Source organism: Ovis canadensis, chromosome 1 (assembly GCF_042477335.2).
Source record: "Ovis canadensis isolate MfBH-ARS-UI-01 breed Bighorn chromosome 1, ARS-UI_OviCan_v2, whole genome shotgun sequence".
NCBI lineage: Eukaryota > Metazoa > Chordata > Mammalia > Artiodactyla > Bovidae > Ovis > Ovis canadensis.
Window position 1 is genome coordinate 38,600,744 of NC_091245.1, and position 19,833 is coordinate 38,620,576.

The 19,833-nt window shown below is 35.2% G+C and overlaps 2 protein-coding genes across 8 annotated transcripts in view; one reads left to right on the forward strand and one right to left on the reverse strand.

Annotated features, from left to right (window-relative positions):
* Positions 1-19,833, reverse strand: part of DOCK7 (dedicator of cytokinesis 7) — a 190,676-nt gene that overhangs the window by 45,200 nt on the left and 125,643 nt on the right. For all 7 annotated transcript variants that reach the window (XR_011257554.1, XM_069593013.1, XM_069593007.1 and 4 more), the window contains 6 exons: positions 19,133-19,303; positions 16,890-17,029; positions 10,688-10,857; positions 9,167-9,321; positions 3,125-3,307; positions 2,882-3,017 (listed from right to left, as the gene is read on the reverse strand). Coding sequence is in view for 6 of the 7 variants with exons in the window: in XM_069593013.1 (XP_069449114.1) it covers positions 2,882-3,017; positions 3,125-3,307; positions 9,167-9,321; positions 10,688-10,857; positions 16,890-17,029; positions 19,133-19,303 (955 nt within the window). In the remaining variant the exon portion in view is untranslated. The remainder of the gene's footprint in view (positions 1-2,881; positions 3,018-3,124; positions 3,308-9,166; positions 9,322-10,687; positions 10,858-16,889; positions 17,030-19,132; positions 19,304-19,833) is intronic.
* LOC138931578 (NADH dehydrogenase [ubiquinone] 1 beta subcomplex subunit 1) lies at positions 5,130-5,492 on the forward strand. The gene has a single exon (XM_070292489.1). It carries the CDS (start codon positions 5,219-5,221, stop codon positions 5,393-5,395), a length of 177 nt encoding a protein of 58 aa, XP_070148590.1. The 5' UTR covers positions 5,130-5,218; the 3' UTR covers positions 5,396-5,492.

Here is a 19,833-nt window from a genome sequence, read left to right on the forward strand (position 1 = left end):
GGGCAGCAGCAACAGAAGTGGTTCAGACTAATCGAGCACAAGTGGAGAAGTCATCGAGAATTGTGGAGAAATACATATACTTAAACAACAGAATCAAGTCATGACTTCAAGCTTTCAACTAGAAGACTACTCCTCCTCTTTGAAAAACACGAGACTTTGGCTGGGGGGGATGGAAATAAAATGAAAGTAAAAATGCAGAGTTCAAACAGAAATTTTAAAAATACTGAGAAACAAATATAATTTGACACATAATAAAGGACTAATCTGGATATTCCTTCTGCTTTCTCTCCTTTTCTTTCTCTTTCTGTCCCTCTTTACTTCTTCAATTTTGAAACCTCTGTCTTTAAGGAATTTTGTGAAAGAAAGCAAAAAGATTTGTCTATCTTAAGACAGTTAACAAAATAAGTATCTGTGATCTACCTTCATTATTATCATTAACTTTTTTTTCAGGAAACTTTCTCTCATCTCCTTAGTTAAGAACGTCTATCATTAGGTGACCTAGCTTATTAAGTGTCCAAATATAAATAAGAATTGCAAACGGAATTATTTTAATTTTAAGATGAGAACTTCAATTATTTTTTTAAGTGAGACACAATTCACGTATAATATTATATTGGTTTCTTGTGTATAAAATAATGATGCAATACATGTATATATTACAAAATGATCATCACAACAAATCTAGTTAACATCCATGACCATGAGTAGCTTCAAATGCTTTTCTCTTATGATAAGAACTCTTAAGATGTACTTGCTTCGCAACTTTCAAGTATACATTTGTTAACATGCTATAAGCTACATCTCTAGTACTTAAGAATTCTAAAACTGTGAGTTTGTACCTTTTGACTCCCTTCACTCATTTTGTCCACCCCTACCCTGCACCTAACTGTTCCCTGTACATATGAGTTTGGGGAAAGTGGGGTTTACTTGTGGTTTTTCTTTTTTTAGCTTCCACATCCAGAACTTCATTTCTTACATTTCAACAGTGGTAGCTGTCCAAAGACTATACATTTAAAAATGTAACAAACATATTGTTAAAAGCTCTATTCCTTTCAACAGTAAATCTAGAAAGAGCTATGGTATAATATAAAGAACACTAAATTAGAAGTCAAAAGATTCTGGTTCCATCACTTAGTTTATGACCTTAGGCAAGTTATTTACCTCTGAGAGTTTTATTTTAAAGATGAAAATAATTATTTGTTAGGTTTGATATAATTAAATGACCTAGAAAGTTAATATTCATACTTTATAGAGTCGTTGCACATATTAAATGAGTTAACAGAAAATCAATAGGTACATGATATAAGCCAGGCGTGCTGTAGTCCATGGGGTCACAAAGAGCTGGACACAGCTGAGCAACTTAACTGAACTGAAACTCTATACAACTAAAGTGAAAAAACAACACTATTAATTTCAAAGGCAAAGACTGTCTTATTCATTATTAAATTCCAAACACACACAGCATATAAAAGATACTTCAGTTCAGTTCAGTTCAGTCCAGTTCAGTTGCTCAGTTGTGTCCGACTCTTTGCGACCCCATGAATCGCGACAAGCCAGGCCTCCCTGTCCATCACCAACTCCTGGAGTTCACTCAGACTCGCCTCCATCGAGTCAGTGATGCCATCCAGCCATCTCATCCTCTGTCGTCCCCTTCTTCTCCTTCCCCCAATCCCTCCCAGCATCAAAGTCTTTTCCAATGAGTCAACTCTTCGCATGAGGTGGCCAAAGTCAAGCTCAATATTCAGAAAACGAAGACCATGGCATCCGGTCCCATCACTTCATGGGAAATAAAAGATACTTAAGTTTACCTAAATAAAGGATCATTAAGTTAAATGGCCAATCAAAAAACAACACATATAAAACATTCATGTAAACATACACTCACATTTTAAGCCAACAACATATATTGAGCTGTTAGCACGTCATGTACACAGATGACTAAACCATCATCTTTCAGCAGTAATACTGCTTCACAATTTACAAAATATTCATACACACACACACACACACACACACACACACGATCACCACAAAGATGATAAGATCAATTAGTTACACTACCTTTTAAAATCTCAAACAACCACAAGTGGGTGAGGAAAGGGAAGTGGGAAGATTAAATGGTTGGCCAAGATTATATGGCTAATGGGTAGCAGACCAGGGATTAGAAACAGGCTTCAGATGCAACTAAATTATTTTCTCTTCCTGATACTTGGGATAGGCAATATTTTTGCCTAATCTATGGGATATATTAATTCACTGCAAAAGTAGGACACTTTTAAGAGTACAAAGTCGTGTTACACAGGATGTACAGCCAAGCGAGAACAATGTAAGCTACAGATTCTGTATGATGATAAGGCATCAGTGTAGGCTGATCAACTGTGATAAGAGATGGCAACTCCTATATGAAAAGCTGATAATGAGGGGTGTCGTACATGTGTGAAGACAGGATAAACAGGAAATGTCTGTATTTTTAGCTCAATTTTTCTATGAACCTAAAACTGCTCTTAAAACCTATACAGTATTGTAAAGTAAAATAAAGTAAAAATAAAAAAAATTTTTTAATAAATAAATAAAACTTTTCATGTATTGAAAAGTTAAAAAAAAACACCTATTTTTAAAATAAGGGAAACAATTAATAATCACACAAAGGTTACAAGAACAAACTGAGATTATCCAGAGCAAACTGGAAGTATGTTCACTCTAATTAAATAGGAATTCTAACTTGCAAAGACATGGCTATTCAAGTTAATTCACAGCTACATTAAAACACTGTTTTAAAAGTGCAGAACTGTCACTGAAGACTTGCAAAAACGATCACTGTAATAGTATTCAGGGAATCTGAAAGAATTGTCACCAGAAGGAGAAGACACTGTGTACGTACCAAGCTGTCCTCGGCTTCGGCGCACCATTTCTTGCCTAGCACCTATGCTTCCAAGAATAGCTTCCTCAAGCTTTGCTCTCATGTCTTTTGATTTCTTAAAGGTCAAACTATTCATTCTTTCAAATACTTTCTTTCCCTAAAATTTAAACATCAGAAAAGAAGACACAGTAAGGAAATTTTCTTCTTCTTTTCCACATTATGTTCCCTCTTGCTCTTCTTGGCAATGGCACAATGATCACTTACTTTGTACTCAAAGCAGGATACACAAAGATAAAGCAGATCTAATAGCCGGTTTAGCTGCAGGACTGAGAGATCTGTAAACCACTTTTGTAGAACTGTCTCATCTGCATTCTTGAGAACCCAAAGCAGACAGATCAAAAGACTCCGACTTGATTCTGCTGAGAAGGTAGTGTGTTGCCTGCCACTCTGAAAATAAAAAGCAGTAAAATGAGACAGAATGATCAAAGACCACTTGTTTTTTTTCAGTTGTCAGTTGTTTCCTTCTAAAAGCATGTCTAATATCATGTAAGAAACAAATCGCCAGTCTAGGTTCGATACAGGATACAGGATGCTTGGAGCTGGTGCACTGGGATGACCCAGAGAGATGGTATAGGGAGGGAGGTGGGAGGGGGGTTCAGGATTGGGAACTCATGTACACCTGTGGCAGATTCATGTTGATGTATGGCAAAACCAATACAGTATAGTAAAGTAAAATAAAGTAAAAATAAATAAATAAATAAAAGCAATGTGAAAGTAATTACTTTAATATCAAATATTTTGAAAGAGCCATTTGACTTAGGCAATATTTGTGTAACTCATACATAACCTTAAACTTAAGATACTAAAACTTAATGAACCTTTCCTAGCAACAGAAAATTGTTTCTAGGGCTTACAGAAGACTGTAAATAGAAGTTAACAGGAAACATGAAGGGAAAAACTAAAAGGCTCTATTATTAAAAAGTAGGTCCTATATTAAAAACTATGATATCTAAAGAAGACAATCAAAAGGGAGGGGTTATATGTATACCTACGGCTGATTCATGTTGAGGTTTGACAGAAAACAGCAAAATTCTATAAAACAATTACCCTTCAATAAAAAATAAGTAAATTTAAAAAAAGACGCCAGGCCTCCCTGTCCATCACCATCGCCCGGAGTTCACTCAAACTCACGTCCATCGAGTTGGTGATGCCATCCAGCCATCTCATCCTCTGTCGTCCCCTTCTCCTTCTGCCCCCAATCCCTCCCACCATCAGAGTCTTTTCCAATGAGTCAACTCTTCGCATGAGTTGGCCAAAGTACTGGAGCTTCAGTTTTAACATCAGTCCTTCCAAAGAACACCCAGGACTGATCTCCTTTAGGATGGACTGGTTGGATCTCCTTGCAATCCAAGGGACTCTCAAGAGTCTTCTCCAACACCACAGTTCAAAAGCATCAATTCTTCGGTGCTCAGCTTTCTTTACAGTCCAACTCTCACATTCATACATGACTACTGGAAAAACCATAGCTTTGACTAAACGGACCTTTGTTGGCAAAGTAATGTCTCTGCTCTTCAATATGCTATTTAGGTTGGTCATAACTTTTCTTCCAAGGAGTAAGCATCTTTTAATTTCATGGCTGCAGTCACCATCTGCAGTGATTTTGGAGCCCCCAAAAATAATGTTTCTACTGTTGTCCCATCTATTTCCCATGAAGTGATGGGACCAGATGCCATGATTTTACATAAATGTAAATAAATTTTAAAATTCTAGTGAAAGACAAAAATGAACAGACCAGATTTTAAAAATATAAGACAAAATACAACTACATGAATTAAATAATGAAAATGTTAGCTATAAAGCATAGTATGTAGTTAGAAGAATAATTAATGGAAAATATTTACAATTAAAGTAAGTATCAAAGAAGGAAGGGTGAAAATTAGCTAGTTAATAAGCATCTATCTAAAGAAGTTAGAAAAAAGAACATCAATATAAACCAAAAGAAAGTAAAAGTAAATAATAAACATTCAAAAGTGGGGCTCAGCATTGACCCCAAATGTGTTCTTTATACAAACTAAAGGAATATACAAATTTCTACGAGACTGACTTAAGACAAAAGATATGAAAAGCTGGTCACAGAAATGAAAATGTTTACATCTACTATAAATGTTACAGACTTTTTAAAAATCATGGAAGATATTTGAAACAACTTTGTATGCCAAGAAATTTGAGTAAATTTCTACTAGAATAAAATTTACAAAAACCAGGGTCCCGAGGCCGCCGCTTCCGCCGGCGCGAGTGGCTGCTCTCACCGCTGTCCTTGGTCTCGGGGTCGTTGTTGGCTCAGAGGCCGCAGCATTCATGATGAACTTACTTCAGGTTGTGCGTGACCACTGGATACATGTACTTGTCCCTGTGGGATTTGTCTTTGGATATTATCTAGACAGGAAGAATGATGAAAAACTAGCTGCCTTCCGGAACAAGAGTCTGTTATATAAAAGGGAATTGAAACCTAATGAAGAAGTCACCTGGAAGTAATGGCTACAGCTAAATTACAGAATGTTCACGTTTTTTAAATTATAAGAGAAATAAAAACACTCATTACTTAAAAAAAAATAAAAAAATAAAAATAAAATTTACAAAAACCAGTGTAAAAAGAAATAGAAAACTTGAACAGTCCTACAATCATTAAATATATAGATAATTTTAACACTTTCAAAAAAGATTACTGAAGGTACAGATGGCTTCACTCACAAATTCTTCAAATATTCTAGGAAGAAATAATTTCAATTTTAAACAAGTATTTGCAGGGAACAGATTAGATGGGAAATCCCCTAGCTCATTTTCATCATCTAAACTACCTGATTCCAAAATCTGAATAGAACATTATGCTCTTACTAACACAGATACACAATCTTAAAATACAGCAAATCAAATCGATTAATACACAATCACAAAAAAGTTAAGTTTAATTCAGGAATTCAAAGTAGGTTTAACACTAGAAAATTAATTGAAAGATTTAAAAGTAAAAGATAAAAAAGCAAAATAACATGACAGTCTCAATGGTGCAAAAAAGCATGATAAAACTCAACAACTATTCATAATTACAAAAGTAAAACTCTTAGCAAACTAAGAACAAGGGGACTTCCATAATATAAGAGGGTATTAAAAAAAACCAACCCCCAAAACCAAAACCTTTAGCACCTGTATTTAAGAATGAAATGTTGCAAGCTTCCCCTTTTATGATGCCAACTATCACTACTTCTATTTAACACTGTACTCAAGATTCTAGCTCATAAACAAGCTATGAAAAAACACTGGAAGGAAGAAAAGAACGGCCATTATTCACAGATGATATGATTGTATACATAGAAAAAAAAACTATACCTATGTTATTAATTTAGCAATTCTTCTGGAAATAAATATTATTGTTCAAAATCAATTCTATGTCCACACAAAAGCAATCAACAATTAGGGAGTTCTCTGATAGTTTACTGGTTAGGATTTGGTGCTTTCACTGCCATGGCCCAGATTCAATTTCTGATCAGAGAACAGAGATCCCCCAAGCCGTGGGGCATGGCCAAAAAAAAAAAAAAAAAAGATAATCAGCAATTAGAAAACAGTTTATGAAAAAGATGACATTTATGAGACTACGAGCACATGCTGCTACTGCTGCTGCTGCTAAGTCGCTTCAGTCGTGTCCAACTCTGTGTGACCCCAGAGATGGCAGCCCACCAGGCTCCCCTGTCCCTGGGATTCTCCGGGCAAGAACACTGGAGTGGATTGCTACTTCCTTCTCCAATGCATCAAAGTGAAAAGTGAAAGTGAAGTCGCTCAGTCATGTCCGACCCTCAGCAACCCCATGCAGCCTTCCAGGCTCCTCCGTCCATGGGATTTTCCAGGCAAGAGTACTGGAGTGGGATCCCATTGCCTTCTTCAATGAGAACATGATGTTATATATATACTTACATGTGTATTATATATTATCACACTGCATAACTTAATAATATTACTAAAATACTTTTAAAATATCAAGGACCAACAATACACCTACAAAAGATGTTCTGGGCCTCTTTGGTAAAAAACTAAAAGTTTATGTATATAAACACATCAAAGAAGGTCCTAATAGTGGGGAGATCTAAAATATTCAAGGATTTTGGGATTCACTGGTGTAAAAATATTAATTTTTCCAAAAAACTGATCCATAGATTCAATACAATCTTATTTTAAAATAAGACACTCTATTCACTAAATTCACAATTAAGTGTGTGGAAAAAGCAAGTTACAAAAAGAAAGAAACCTTTGAACCACTTATAACTGGCAATGGACTTAATCCTGACATATGAACTACTATAAATTATAAACAAAGGCAGACAATCCAACGGAAAATGAGGAGTCAGTGTTCTATATTTCGCCCCAAATGGTGGTTACAAAAGTATTACTTTAAAATCTTTTGTAAACATCTACATTTATGTTTCATGTACAGTATATTTCACATAAACGAGGTTTTAAAAAAACAAAAAGCAAGGCCAATAAAATTGAGAATAGTGGTCATTTTGAGGGGAGAAAGGGATTGAATTGAGAGCAAACTGGGAACTTTTAAGGAAATTGAAAAGTTCTACTTCTGAAGCTGAGTGGCAGGTACGCTGCTGTTTTTCCTATTATATTTTAACTGTACATGCACTTTATATACATAGATACAATAGCAAATGCAAAAGAAAAAACTGATAAATTAGAATTAATCAAAATTAAAACTTTTGCCAATTCAAACGACACTATCAAGAAAATGAAAAGATAATGCACATAAGAAAATACCTGAAAATCACATATCTGATAAGGAATTTATGTCCAGAATAAACAAAAACTCTTTCAATAACAACTCAATAACAAGATGAATAACACAATCTTAAAATATTAAAGGATTTGAATGGACGGTTCTCTATGTAAGATATATGAAAAGATGTGTACTATATACAAATGAAATGATACTCTCAATATCAGCAGACATTAGGTAAACACAAAGTAAAACCACAATGAGACACCACATCATACATACTAAGGTGTGAAGAATATATAATAAAAAAGAGATAATAAAAAGTGTTGGTGATGATTTAGAGAAATAGGAACCTTTATTAACTGCCAGTGAGAATTTAAAATGGAGCAGCTATTCTGAAAGAGTTTTCTCAAAATATTAAAGTTATTAATACACACGATCCAGCAAATCCATTCCAAGGTATCTACCTAAGAGAAATGAAAACATGTGTGGACACAAAGACACGGACACAAGTGTGCCTAGCAGCATTATCCCTAACAGCCCCAAACTGGAAATGATTCAAATATTCATCAAATGATAAACGGATTTAAAAAAGCTGGTCTATCAATATAAAGGAATATTATTTGGCAATTTAAAAAAGTACTGATACACGCCACATCATGAATGAACCTCAACAACATTATTGCTTAGTGAAAAAAGCCAGATATAAAGATCACAGTGCATAATTCCATCTATATGAAATGTCAAGAATAGGCAAATCTATGCAGGCAGAAAGAAAGTTGCTGCCTAGGACTATGGCTTTGGGGCACCAGAGAGTGAAGGCTAATGGGGTTCAGGGTTCTTTTTGGAATAATGGAAATGTTCTAAAATCAGATTGTGGTGATAGATGCCTAACTCTGTACAGATACTAAAAACCATGAAATTATACACTTAAAATGGATGAATCTTTTGATGTGTAAATTATCTCAATAAAACCTTTTTAGAAGTTGTCAAGCAGGCCAGCTTCCATAAATATGATTGCAGCTTTTTGAAAGAAAGTCATTTAAAACTTTCAGAAGTTGATCTTGCTCTACTAGCAATTTGTTTCCTCCCTGCCACCATGTTCTTCCCTCTTTAAGAGGGAAAATTACAGAGCAAAATGACAATCAATTTATTTAAATATGAAAAAGTATGAACCTTCACAGATTAAAAATAAATATTCTCAACGGCTAAACAACTGAGATTATATCTCTTAGGACTGATAAAGAATAAAATAGATTTTAAAAATGAAGAATAGAGGCTATAAATTGAAAATGAGGCAACTTTCAAAATTGTGAGTGATAAAATAGAGTTTTTATACCAAAAAGATTGAGGTAATTACGAGTTTTTCAAACAACTTAGTATAATATAGAAAATATTTTCAGAAAAAAATATTTTCACAAAATAAAACTCAGAGTACGTTTGCATCAGTTAATATAATAATCTGTTATTGAAGAGTATATCCTTATAAATATCTATCTTCCCAGATAAAACTTCTGTAGGAGGGTTGTTTTTACCGTTGACGAGAGGAGGAAACTGCCAGGCCTTGTTAGCTGAGGGACTGATGTTCCCGCAATTGCCATGGCAACTGTCTGGCTTATCATGCTCCCACTCTCACTCTCATAGTCATCAGCAGCTATACAGATTGGTCTTCCTCGCTGATTGTGAGTTTCTGGAAAAAATAACCCAGAAATAAATAAACTTCTCTTTCAGTAACAGCTATTGGGCATGCCATTCCCTTTCTATTCTCCTTTACTCTTCAAAGGAAAACCTATTAACATATACTGCATATTATTATATTTTACCTAAATGGCAACCCACTCCAGCACTCTTGCTGGGAAAATTCCATGGACTGAGGAGCCTGGTAGGCTACAGTCCATGGGGTCGCAAAGAGTCGGACAGGACTGAGCGACTTCACTTTAAATATTTTAAACACTAACTCATTCCTATAGCACTACTTAGAGTTTTGTAAGGAACATTCAGTTCGGTTCAGTCGCTCAGTCATGTGTGACTCTTTGCAACCCCATGGACTGCAGCACTTGCTAGTAAAAGAAAATATATAGTAACAATAATATAAATTTCTGCCTTCAGATAAGGAAACCCACTTTAATGATCAAATACTAGGAAAACTACTCAATTATAAGTCTATCAAAGGCAAGGAGTTGGATATCTGTGTATCAGCAGCATCTACTCATGGTACATAGTAGATAACAGTAAAAATTTTTTAACTGAATGGAAGTACTTTATCAGGCTAACTGCTAGTTCAAATGCAACCTACACTATTTTCTTTAAGAGAAATGATAGAATTTAAATAAATTCTAAAAGTGGAAAGCAAGAATAAAATTTTGTGGATTACAGTTTTTAAAAAGCAACATAACTTAAACTTATTAACCAGCTATTAGTGATATCATTCTCGCTATTAAGGTGAATATTAATTTCAATTTTATGTATATTAATAACATTGGGACTGAGAGTGGTAGATATCTGACAAGTTTTCTCATATTTTTTTTCCAGATAAACAGTATACACTCACACACACACACAATTCTCTTTCCTAATAGGTAGACATGTGAGTGCATGCTCAGTCCTGTCCAACTCTTCCCAACGCCATGGATTATAACCTGCCAGGCCCTTCTGTCCACGGGATTTTCCAGGCAAGAACGCTGGAGTGGGTTGCCATTTCCTCCTCCAAGGGATCCTTCCAACCCAGGGATTGAACCCATGTCTCCTGGTCTCCTGAACTGGCAGGCAGATTCTTTACCACTGGGTCACCTGGGAAGCCCTATAGGTAGGTATAGAAATGCTGTAAAACCTTTTTTTTTTAATGCATCATAAGAAATACTTACAGAATCCTTGCAGTGACTTCTCTCACAAAGGCAAAAGTTTTTTTTCAAACTCTGTTAAGTATTTACAGTGTACCTACATCGTTGTGAGTTTTCTTATATTTCTTTTCCTAAAGTAAGATTATTTGCAAATTTTTCTAATACTTTTAAACGTTGAGATTTGCCTTTAGAGTTTGTCTTAAATATACTAAGTACCTGTAAAATCATATAGCTGAGGAACAGTTTCCATGATAATACCAATCAGAGGTAGATACAACATAGCCACTCGAGCCTTTGTCTGGGGGTCAGAGTACCGTGGATCTGAGTCGTGACTGGATAATAAATTGTGTACCATATTGATGACTTTCTTATGCAATCCAAACAGTCTATTTAAAAAGAAGATGGAGAAGGAGTTGCAGTAAGGTCACAGAGATTAGTTAACATCTTTAGAGCAAACAGTAAATCATGGTACTGAAACAATTTGTTCAACTTAACTTTGCCACATATTTGCATGTATTCCTATAAAACATTTTTCATTTTAAAATTAACGAATGTTCAAAAAATAAATAAAATAAGACTAGTGAATGTCTCACTGTATTAAATAAGAAAGGAGGGAAAAGGAAATACTATATAAATTCACTTAGAAATAAACCTGAATATATTTTCATTAATTCCTTAGAAATTAATGCACTTAATATTAATAACTTTAGATCAGTTACAGTTATATTTTAAAGCAAAAGAGTTTTAAGTAGCTGTAAATTTTATTTCATCAAGTGAAATCTTTTCACATTTATCCAAAATAAACTTTTGTTTCCTTTTGCAAAGAGGAAATATCCTCTACCTATGGATTATGTAGTCCACAAGAAGAGTTGTCTTTGATATCTCTGTTTAAACTGACCCTCCATGCTCACTTGGGCCCTTACGACTTTCTACACTTCTAAGCCCAAGTTTCAGCTGGGCTACTGCAATAGCAAGGACCACTCTCCACACTCTTTTGGCTTCTCTTCTTAGACTGAAGCTGCTTGATGATGCAAACCATTCTAATGTAATGTCTCCAACTTCAACTGCCCTTAATGCTGTACCTGGCAGGTGTTTCAGATCTCACTGTTTCTCCTTAAGCCTCTCACCATCAATCTCAACAGAAGACCTTACCTCTAACTTTTTTCTTCAAGGAAAGAAAAGCCATTCTAAATATGCTCTGGCCAGACCTGTCAATGCATCTCCATCTTCATAGCTAACAAATCAACTTTCCTTTTATCTCGGAGAAAGTTGTACCTTCTTTCAGAAAGCAGTTTCCCCTTGTGCTCAGTCAATCTCCCCTTTCTTCAATAGCTTCAATGAACCCTCTCACTAAGTTCTTCCCTTGTAAATACACTTTCACTTGAAACTAGTTTACTCTGGCTTGTATATAGTATTCCTCTTATATGATTTATCTAGTACTAAATTTCCTGAATGTACAGTCTATATCAAGCATTTTCTTCCATTTACTTCCTAACATCTACTCTCTTTCTCTGAAACTACAAGTTGTTTGAATGCTTATGATGTGGTACTGTAACAGTTTCATCATTTAATAGCTAGATTTTCAAAGATATTGAACCTCTGTTTCCCTATGTATAAATAACCTACCTCCTAAAGTGGCATGAGAATTGTTACATCATTTATGTAACACGCTTACCACAATGCTTTGCACACTGCATCCTTCAGTAAATATTAGCTTTTCTTCTTAAAATCACACAGCACATTTAAAACCAGGTATTCTTTCTCTAAGGCTTTTGATCTTACCTACCATTTTACATAGCTATATATGAAATCTAGCTGAAGATTCTTCTTCCTCCCAGATTTTTATTCAGAAAGTATATTTTTAAATACAGTTGAGAACTCCATCTAATGGACATATCTCAGATTTCATTTTCTAGCTCTCTACTTGACACCTTGTCACTTTTTATATTTTCTTCTCAGTATTTTCTCTAAATAGCTCCCACCACTCTTCATATTCTCTATCATTCTTCCCAAGTTTCAGATTCTGGTCATTTGCCTTTTATGTTCTCTCTTTCAACTTGTATCACCAGTGATGATTCCCAAACCTGGGTATATTAATATTTAGCATCTCTCAGCAGCTACGGGCCCCAGACTTCAACCTATCTAAATTCTATACACTCATCTTCATTAAGCCTTTTCATATGTCTACAATACTCAGACACACTCAGCCTTTACACACACACACAAACACATGAACACAAACACATGACTGCGCAGGACAACATGCACGCAAGACCTGCCATATCTTATGCTGGATGTTGGAGACAAGACTTCCTATCTTATCCTATCCTTGTCCTTGTTCTTAAAGAGCTTGCTTCAGCAAGAGGGAAACACAGACACAAAAATAATAATTCAGTGTTACAAATGCTTGTAACAAAGGTGCTAATCTTCTTCAGAACTAGGTTCTGTACTACAAAATTTGCATTTAACCATAGTATATTGTTTCAAAGTTGTAACTTTCTAACTACAATGAAAATTTCTAGAGAGCAAATCTTTGGTCAATATTAGAACATATTGCTGCTACTCAAGGAATTATTTATGATTACTTAGCAAGCAAAAAGAGTAAAAACATTCCTCTTAAGGGTCTATCTAAGATGATGTATGCTGTTTTTATCTATGCAAATGTGAAAAAAATATAGAGATGAGATGTGAGTCTCAAATAGTCAATCATTCATTCACTGAATTAACATATACTTACCAAGTGTCCACTCTGTACCAGACACAATTCTAAGGCAGTGGGAATACAGCAGTGAACAAGAAAGAAAAGTGCTGCTCTCATGAGCTCATATTCTAATGGGAGGAGACAGATAATGAACAGACGAGCAAATTTCAGGGAAATGCTTTGTAGAAAATTAAACAGGCTTATATGGTTAAGAATAATTGTGGCAAGGGTAACACAGCTATAATTCAGACTGGGTGGCCCAATGACGTCTCACTGAGAAGATACTGTTTGACTGGAGACCTGAAGAATCACAAGGAAGAAATGCCTCTGTGTGGAAATCTCAGGGCAATATAAGCATTGATTCAGGCAGAGGAAAATCTAAGTGCAAAGACCCCAAGGTGGGACTGGGTAGGCCTATAAGGGAAACAGAAACAAGCCCAGGATGGCTAGATTGTAGTGCATGAGGAAGAAGGGAAGTGACAGTGTAGACAAGAGTTACATACACAGGGTTTTGAGGTTCATTACTAAGTCTGGACTTTATTTTAAATGTTACTTTAAAAGCATACACTTTTAAGTATTTTTAAAGTAAGAAGTGTGCCCTTTTAAATGCATTGAAGAGTTTTAACTAAGGAAGCAATATAATTTAATTTTCATTTCTAAAAGACCATTTAGGTTGCTGTGTAGAAAAGGGATTTTAGGGAGGGCAGAGTGGAAGCATGATTAGGGGAGTAGCAGTAAAGAGGAAGGGAAGCAGCTGGACTTGGGGTATATTTTAGAGGTGGTCCTAAAGCACTCGCTAATGGGCTGGGTGTAGGAAAGAGTGGGGAGACAAGAGAACAAACAGCAGTAACAGCTTATAATCCTGTATATTACTATTTAAAGCTATTCCAGTTACCTTTTAAAACTCAATAAATAAAGAAAAAGTAGTGGTGAACACAGTTATCATTGCTTTCAGACTTTACAGGGTCAGAAAGTATCTAAAGAGCCACCTTGAAGAAAGCAGTGAAGAGGTCAAGAGGGAGGGGACATATGTATACCTACGGTTCATTCACACTGACGTATGGCAGAAACTAACACAATGTTTTAAAGCAATTACCCTCCAATTAAAAATGAATTTTTTAAAAAAGAACTCTGAATACAGCATACAAAATTTTTTTTAAAAAAGAAGTCTTTCATGAGCCCTACACTGTTCCACAGAAATATATCTATTTTAACAGAACTGATCCTTGACTTTGAGAAGGAAACCTCATCACAAAAATGGTTGACTGTTAGAATTCTCTATTCTTTATCAGACACCACTGAATACCTACACAACATCTCAGAAGAGACATAGAGAATAGACTTATGGACATAGGAAGAGGGGAGGGGAGGGTGAGATGTATGGAGAGAGTAACATGGAAACTTATATTACCATATGTAAAAGAGATAGCCAACAGGAATTTGCTGTATGGCTCAGGAAACTCAAACAGGGGTTCTGTATCAACCTAGAGGGGTGGGATGGGGAGGGAGGTTCAAAGGGGATATATGTATACCTATGGCTGATTCATGTTGAGGTTTGACAGAAAACAACAAAATTCTGTAAAGCAATTACCCTTCAATTAAAAAATAAATAAAAATTTTAAAGAAGGTTGACTGTTAGAATTCTCTATTCTTTATCAGACACCACTGAACACCTATACAACATCTCCTTCACCTGTCTTCCTCCCTAATGGAATGCAAAAATGTTCAGGTATACCTTCATGTCCCTGAGATTCAGAAGAAGCTGACTCTATTCCCCTAGTTCCTGAAGTCGATCCAATCAGACTAGCCCTGCCATTTACAGTAGCCAGTCAACAAGCTGTTTCATTACTAAGATGAGAAGAGATTAATGTTACTCAACTGCTTCCTTAATTGAGAAGGTCTAACAAAAAATATCACATGAACTAACACTTTTTAGTGACAGCTGATTATTATTTAGGCATGAGCTCCTTATCTTCTGCTTTGTAACAAACCACCCATGAACCAAAACCTGTCTAAGCACCACATGTGAGTAAAAGTGATCTAACTCACCTAAGAACCTGGCACTGCTCAGGTGTCTAATAGTGCAGGACAGGCAAGTGAGCCAGACCAGTCCAAAGAAAGATGTGCATTGCACGCTTGGGAAGAGGGGTTTTTTCCCCTCTCTGCTCTGCTGGACATGAACAAGTAAGAATTTAATCCGAATTGCCAGAGCAACTATCTTACAGTCATGAAAGGCATACTAGCCTCAGGATAAAGCTTAGGCTCCTAGCAGAAATTAGATATAAAAGAAACAGAACCCTGATAACATCACTGAGCTGCTGGTTATACTGTGCTAAAACCTTACCTTTCTTTCAAATTTGAAATGATAACTATCCTTCCTTTAATAAAACAGGCAAGAAGAAAAGTTTCCTATTTCTGGTAACCAAAATTATTCTGATACATCAAGTAAAAATACTGGAAAAATAAATTCAAATGATTGAGATTTAAGTTATTAAGGAAAGGTAGTATGTTTAGAAGTTGCCTTCAGAGTGATTTTTTTCTAACAATGGATCCTTTCCCCCCCCCCCAAATGACATTATATTCATTTATCAATGGCAAAATAAAAGAGTGGTGGCAAGCAGGGGTGCGAGACCCAGAGTCTCAAGCCTGCCCTCCCCTACTCCAATGTCTGCACCACAACCCCATCTTACATGGAAACACACTAAGAACCTTTTCAGAACCCCACAGTTCTGCAGAGCACAGTGTGAAAACCTGCTTCTTAATAATATATCCCTAACATGAGAAGCTGCTGTTATGAAAAAAACTCATGACTTTCATTTGCAGAAGATTTAGCTTTTCACAATTTATTAAGCATTAACTATATACCTATCGCTAAGAACTTCACAAACCTCATTTCATTTGCTCAATAAATACATCATAGGATTCTTATAAAACCTGCTCAAAATATCTCCTTTTGTTCTCTGGAGCTCTTACTTCAGGTTAAACTGCATTACAAACTCCTTAATGATCCTACTATGAGGAAAGTTGAAAAAAAGAGCAATTATTACCCAAATGAGTTATGGTCATAAAAGCCTTTGAAAACAGCTATTAAGATAGAAATACCCTACAAGGATCTTAGATCACAACACATTTATAAAAAAGCTATTTCTGCAAATTCAAATCATCAGACAATGAACTCCTCTTACTATATCAATTTTCAATAATTCTTTAAAATTGTGGAAGTTTTTAAAACAAGTTTACTTGTTTATAGGGCAAATTTTGAAGTACATGCTATATATTATTAATATGATGGCAAATGACAAATTTTACTCCCAAAGAATCAAACAGATTAGTCTATTTTCCTTAACTGAATTGTGCTTGTTGCATACCAACAAATCTGAAAGTCCATCTACTAACATGCACAAATATTTCAGGTACTACTAAGAAGGAAAAAAACACTACCAACTAAACCATGATATAACATGATACATGCTAACTTCAAGACAAACATCAAATTCAGAGATGACAAAAAACATCTTTCTCAAAACTGATGAAATACAGAAAAAACATGAGTATGGAACTTAGTGAACAGAGAAGTAAAAGAAGAATGGTAAAGAATATCCTTTAAAAAAAAAAAAAAAGAATATCCTTTTGAGTCCCAGAAAGTTAAGTGGGATACTTCTGTTCTGCTGTCCAAAATCAAACTGATACTGTACACAGCAAAACTGGTCTACTCACCCTTCAGCGTCAGGGTCCAAAATGACAGCCAGCTCTGTTAACACAAGTCCTGCCAAATAATGCTGTTGGCGGAAAGGCACAGACAATTCAAACATATTTGCAATCTTCTGGTCTTGGACATTGGTGGAAAATCCAGAACTCTGTTTGGGAGTGAGGTAGAACAAAACTATAATAGCTAAGCAACAAAACATTCTATAGACAGAGCATTACAACAAACGAGATGTGAGCATCATCTGAAAGTGAGACAAACATTTTAAGTTTATTTTTACAAAACACTGGAGAAAGCACCTGCTCTTACTTTTGGTATAGGAAACTATGATGAAATAATATTTTAAATTATTTTCAATTTCCTTTTTCTCATATTAAATTTTTTTCATCTGATTTTTCTTTTATACTTTTAGCCACTAAATATTTCATTATCATATTCTGAATGGAAAAAAGGACTGAATCTCTATGATGCATTATGTACTCACTGTTGAGTACAAGAGAAATATTCATAGTCAAATGCTACTGGTTTCCAGAGAAATTTCAAATACTTATGAAGCTGTTTTTTTTTTTTTTCAGGGAAAATACAATCTCTAGAAAATTACTATTATTTTTTGGTTCATTCAGAGTTTTTACAAGTTTTCTCAAGGCAAGAATGTCCTCAACCTTATCACCCTTTAATCCATATTCAAGACCAAAAATGCGAGGTTTCTTACAACAGACTCCAGATTTCTCTATGGAGAAATCACCTTCTTAGTAAGTATATAAAACTATTCAGGTCCCTACCTTCCAAAGAGTGATGTCTCTGTCATCTACTAGAATCTGAAAATTATGCAGCTAGATGAGAAAGTAGGGGACAGGACACTGGAAGAAATTCTATTAATTTCTTGGCTGGACAAGATGTTCAGCAGGGAGTCAAGTATAAACAGCTGTGTTTCATTAAAGGTTTAAGGAACTCTACCCATAATTAATTTGTCCTTGATTGTGTAGCCACATCTTTGACAGAGGATGGGGGAAGAGAACAAAAGACTAGCCTCATTAGTTATTAGAAGAAACATGTCTTAGCTAGGTATGTGGAAATAGGCTAATCCTTAAGAATTTTTGCAAAGGTGAAAAATGAGAAGTTGTGGGTGATCTCTGTGTTTTTCAATCTTTCTAAGTAAAGATTTAAATTTTCTTTATCAAACATCTGAGATTGATCTAGTGTAGTAAATTACTTTCAGGAATTAAAAATCTCAAAAGCAAACTTAAAAAGAGTTCAGATCACCTTTGACTTTAGACATTAAGAATATAAGGAAGGGACTTCCCTGGTGGTCCAGTGGCTAAGACTCTGCGTTCCCAATGCAGGGGGCCTGGATTCAATCCCTGGTCAGGGAACTAGATCTCACATGTCACAAGTAAGAGTTCATATGCCTCGACTAAGACCCAGCATAGCCAAATAAATAAATTTTTTCAAAAAAACAAGAGCTTAAGGAAGTAGCTTGTTTGTCTTAAGAATTATATAGCAAAACATTTCCCTAGGAGGGAACATCTAGGCTCCTCTGATACTAAACCACAAAATCCCTTCATTTTAATCTGTATGACAGGACATATAATTATTGCTATGATAATCCTTTGTCATCTTTAGAGCAATTATTAGGTACCCTGTGAAAATCCATGAACAACACCAAGTTTCCTTTGGGTTCTCTGGATACGAGAGGCAGGCAGGGCTTTACAAGGACTACATTGCTGTTTTACTTCTTTCTCTGCTAATTACACTTCATTCCCTTTCCTTCCATAGGTACTGACAGCTAATAAACATCTTGCTCCCCAAATTCAGTCTGTGTCTGCATCAAGAAAACCCAATTTGTGAAAATGTCAAGTGATTTTATTATGTAGGTGAATTCACTCCCTTGTGCGCAAATCAGTCAGAGGGATACAACACGTGGTTAGAACTTAGATCTAAAATAAAGCCAACATGTGCCACGGATCAAAGCCTAGTTTTGCCAGTTTTTACTATGTGACCCTGGGTAAGTTACTGATCTTTCTGTGTTTCAGTTCACCTGTAAAAAAATAATAATAATAGAATGTACCTCTTAGGGTTGCAATGAAGAATAGTAAATGATTAATATTTATAAAGCACTTAATCATTTACTACTTACAAAAGCCCTGAGTATGGAGCCTATCACAGTTATTATTCAATAGTATTACTTTTTACTTTTCCCAGCATTTAAAATGCAGGCTTTTTAAAACAAGTTTTTTTCATACATTTTACATACCTGAGACGTTGCAGAAGAAACAGAAGGTGATGGTGATGCAGGTGGAGTGAGCAGGCTGCAGGGTAAGTTTAAGGTAACATAGTGCTCATGGCTGCAGATGATTCGCAAAAAATCAAGCCTCAAGGACACCAGGACACTTGGACTTGGTAATGAATAAAGCTTTGAAGATACCTTGTAAGTATTGCAGAAATTAAAAAAAAATACCAATTGAACATATCATTTCTCTAATACCAACACCAGAATGATGAATTAAAGAATTAGAAAACAGTATTCAGTGAACAGCTTTGGGTTTTGTGGTTTAAGTAACAGTGTCAGCTTTTTCCAGAGTTACTGCTAAAATAAAAAACTTAGAACTACAAGATTTACTGTATAAATCCACTGACGAGGTGCATTCTTAAAGCCACATTCTCATATTTCCAATACAGCATTAATATTTCTACCTCTCAAGGATATATTCTTTCTGAAGAAAAATTATGCTATCAAAATAACTTTATAAAATACATTATCCATTCTTTTTTCAGCACTTTGTGCTAAGATATATTTATAACTATCTGTTTTCCCAACTACACCATTACTTACTCGAGGAGACATTTATAAACTGACTTATTTTAAGAGTTCTAGCATCCCTAGAGTCTAGCTTAATGTGTGACAAATGTAGGAGGTTAATGCCTGAAGAATAAAGACAGGACAGGTTTTGAGAG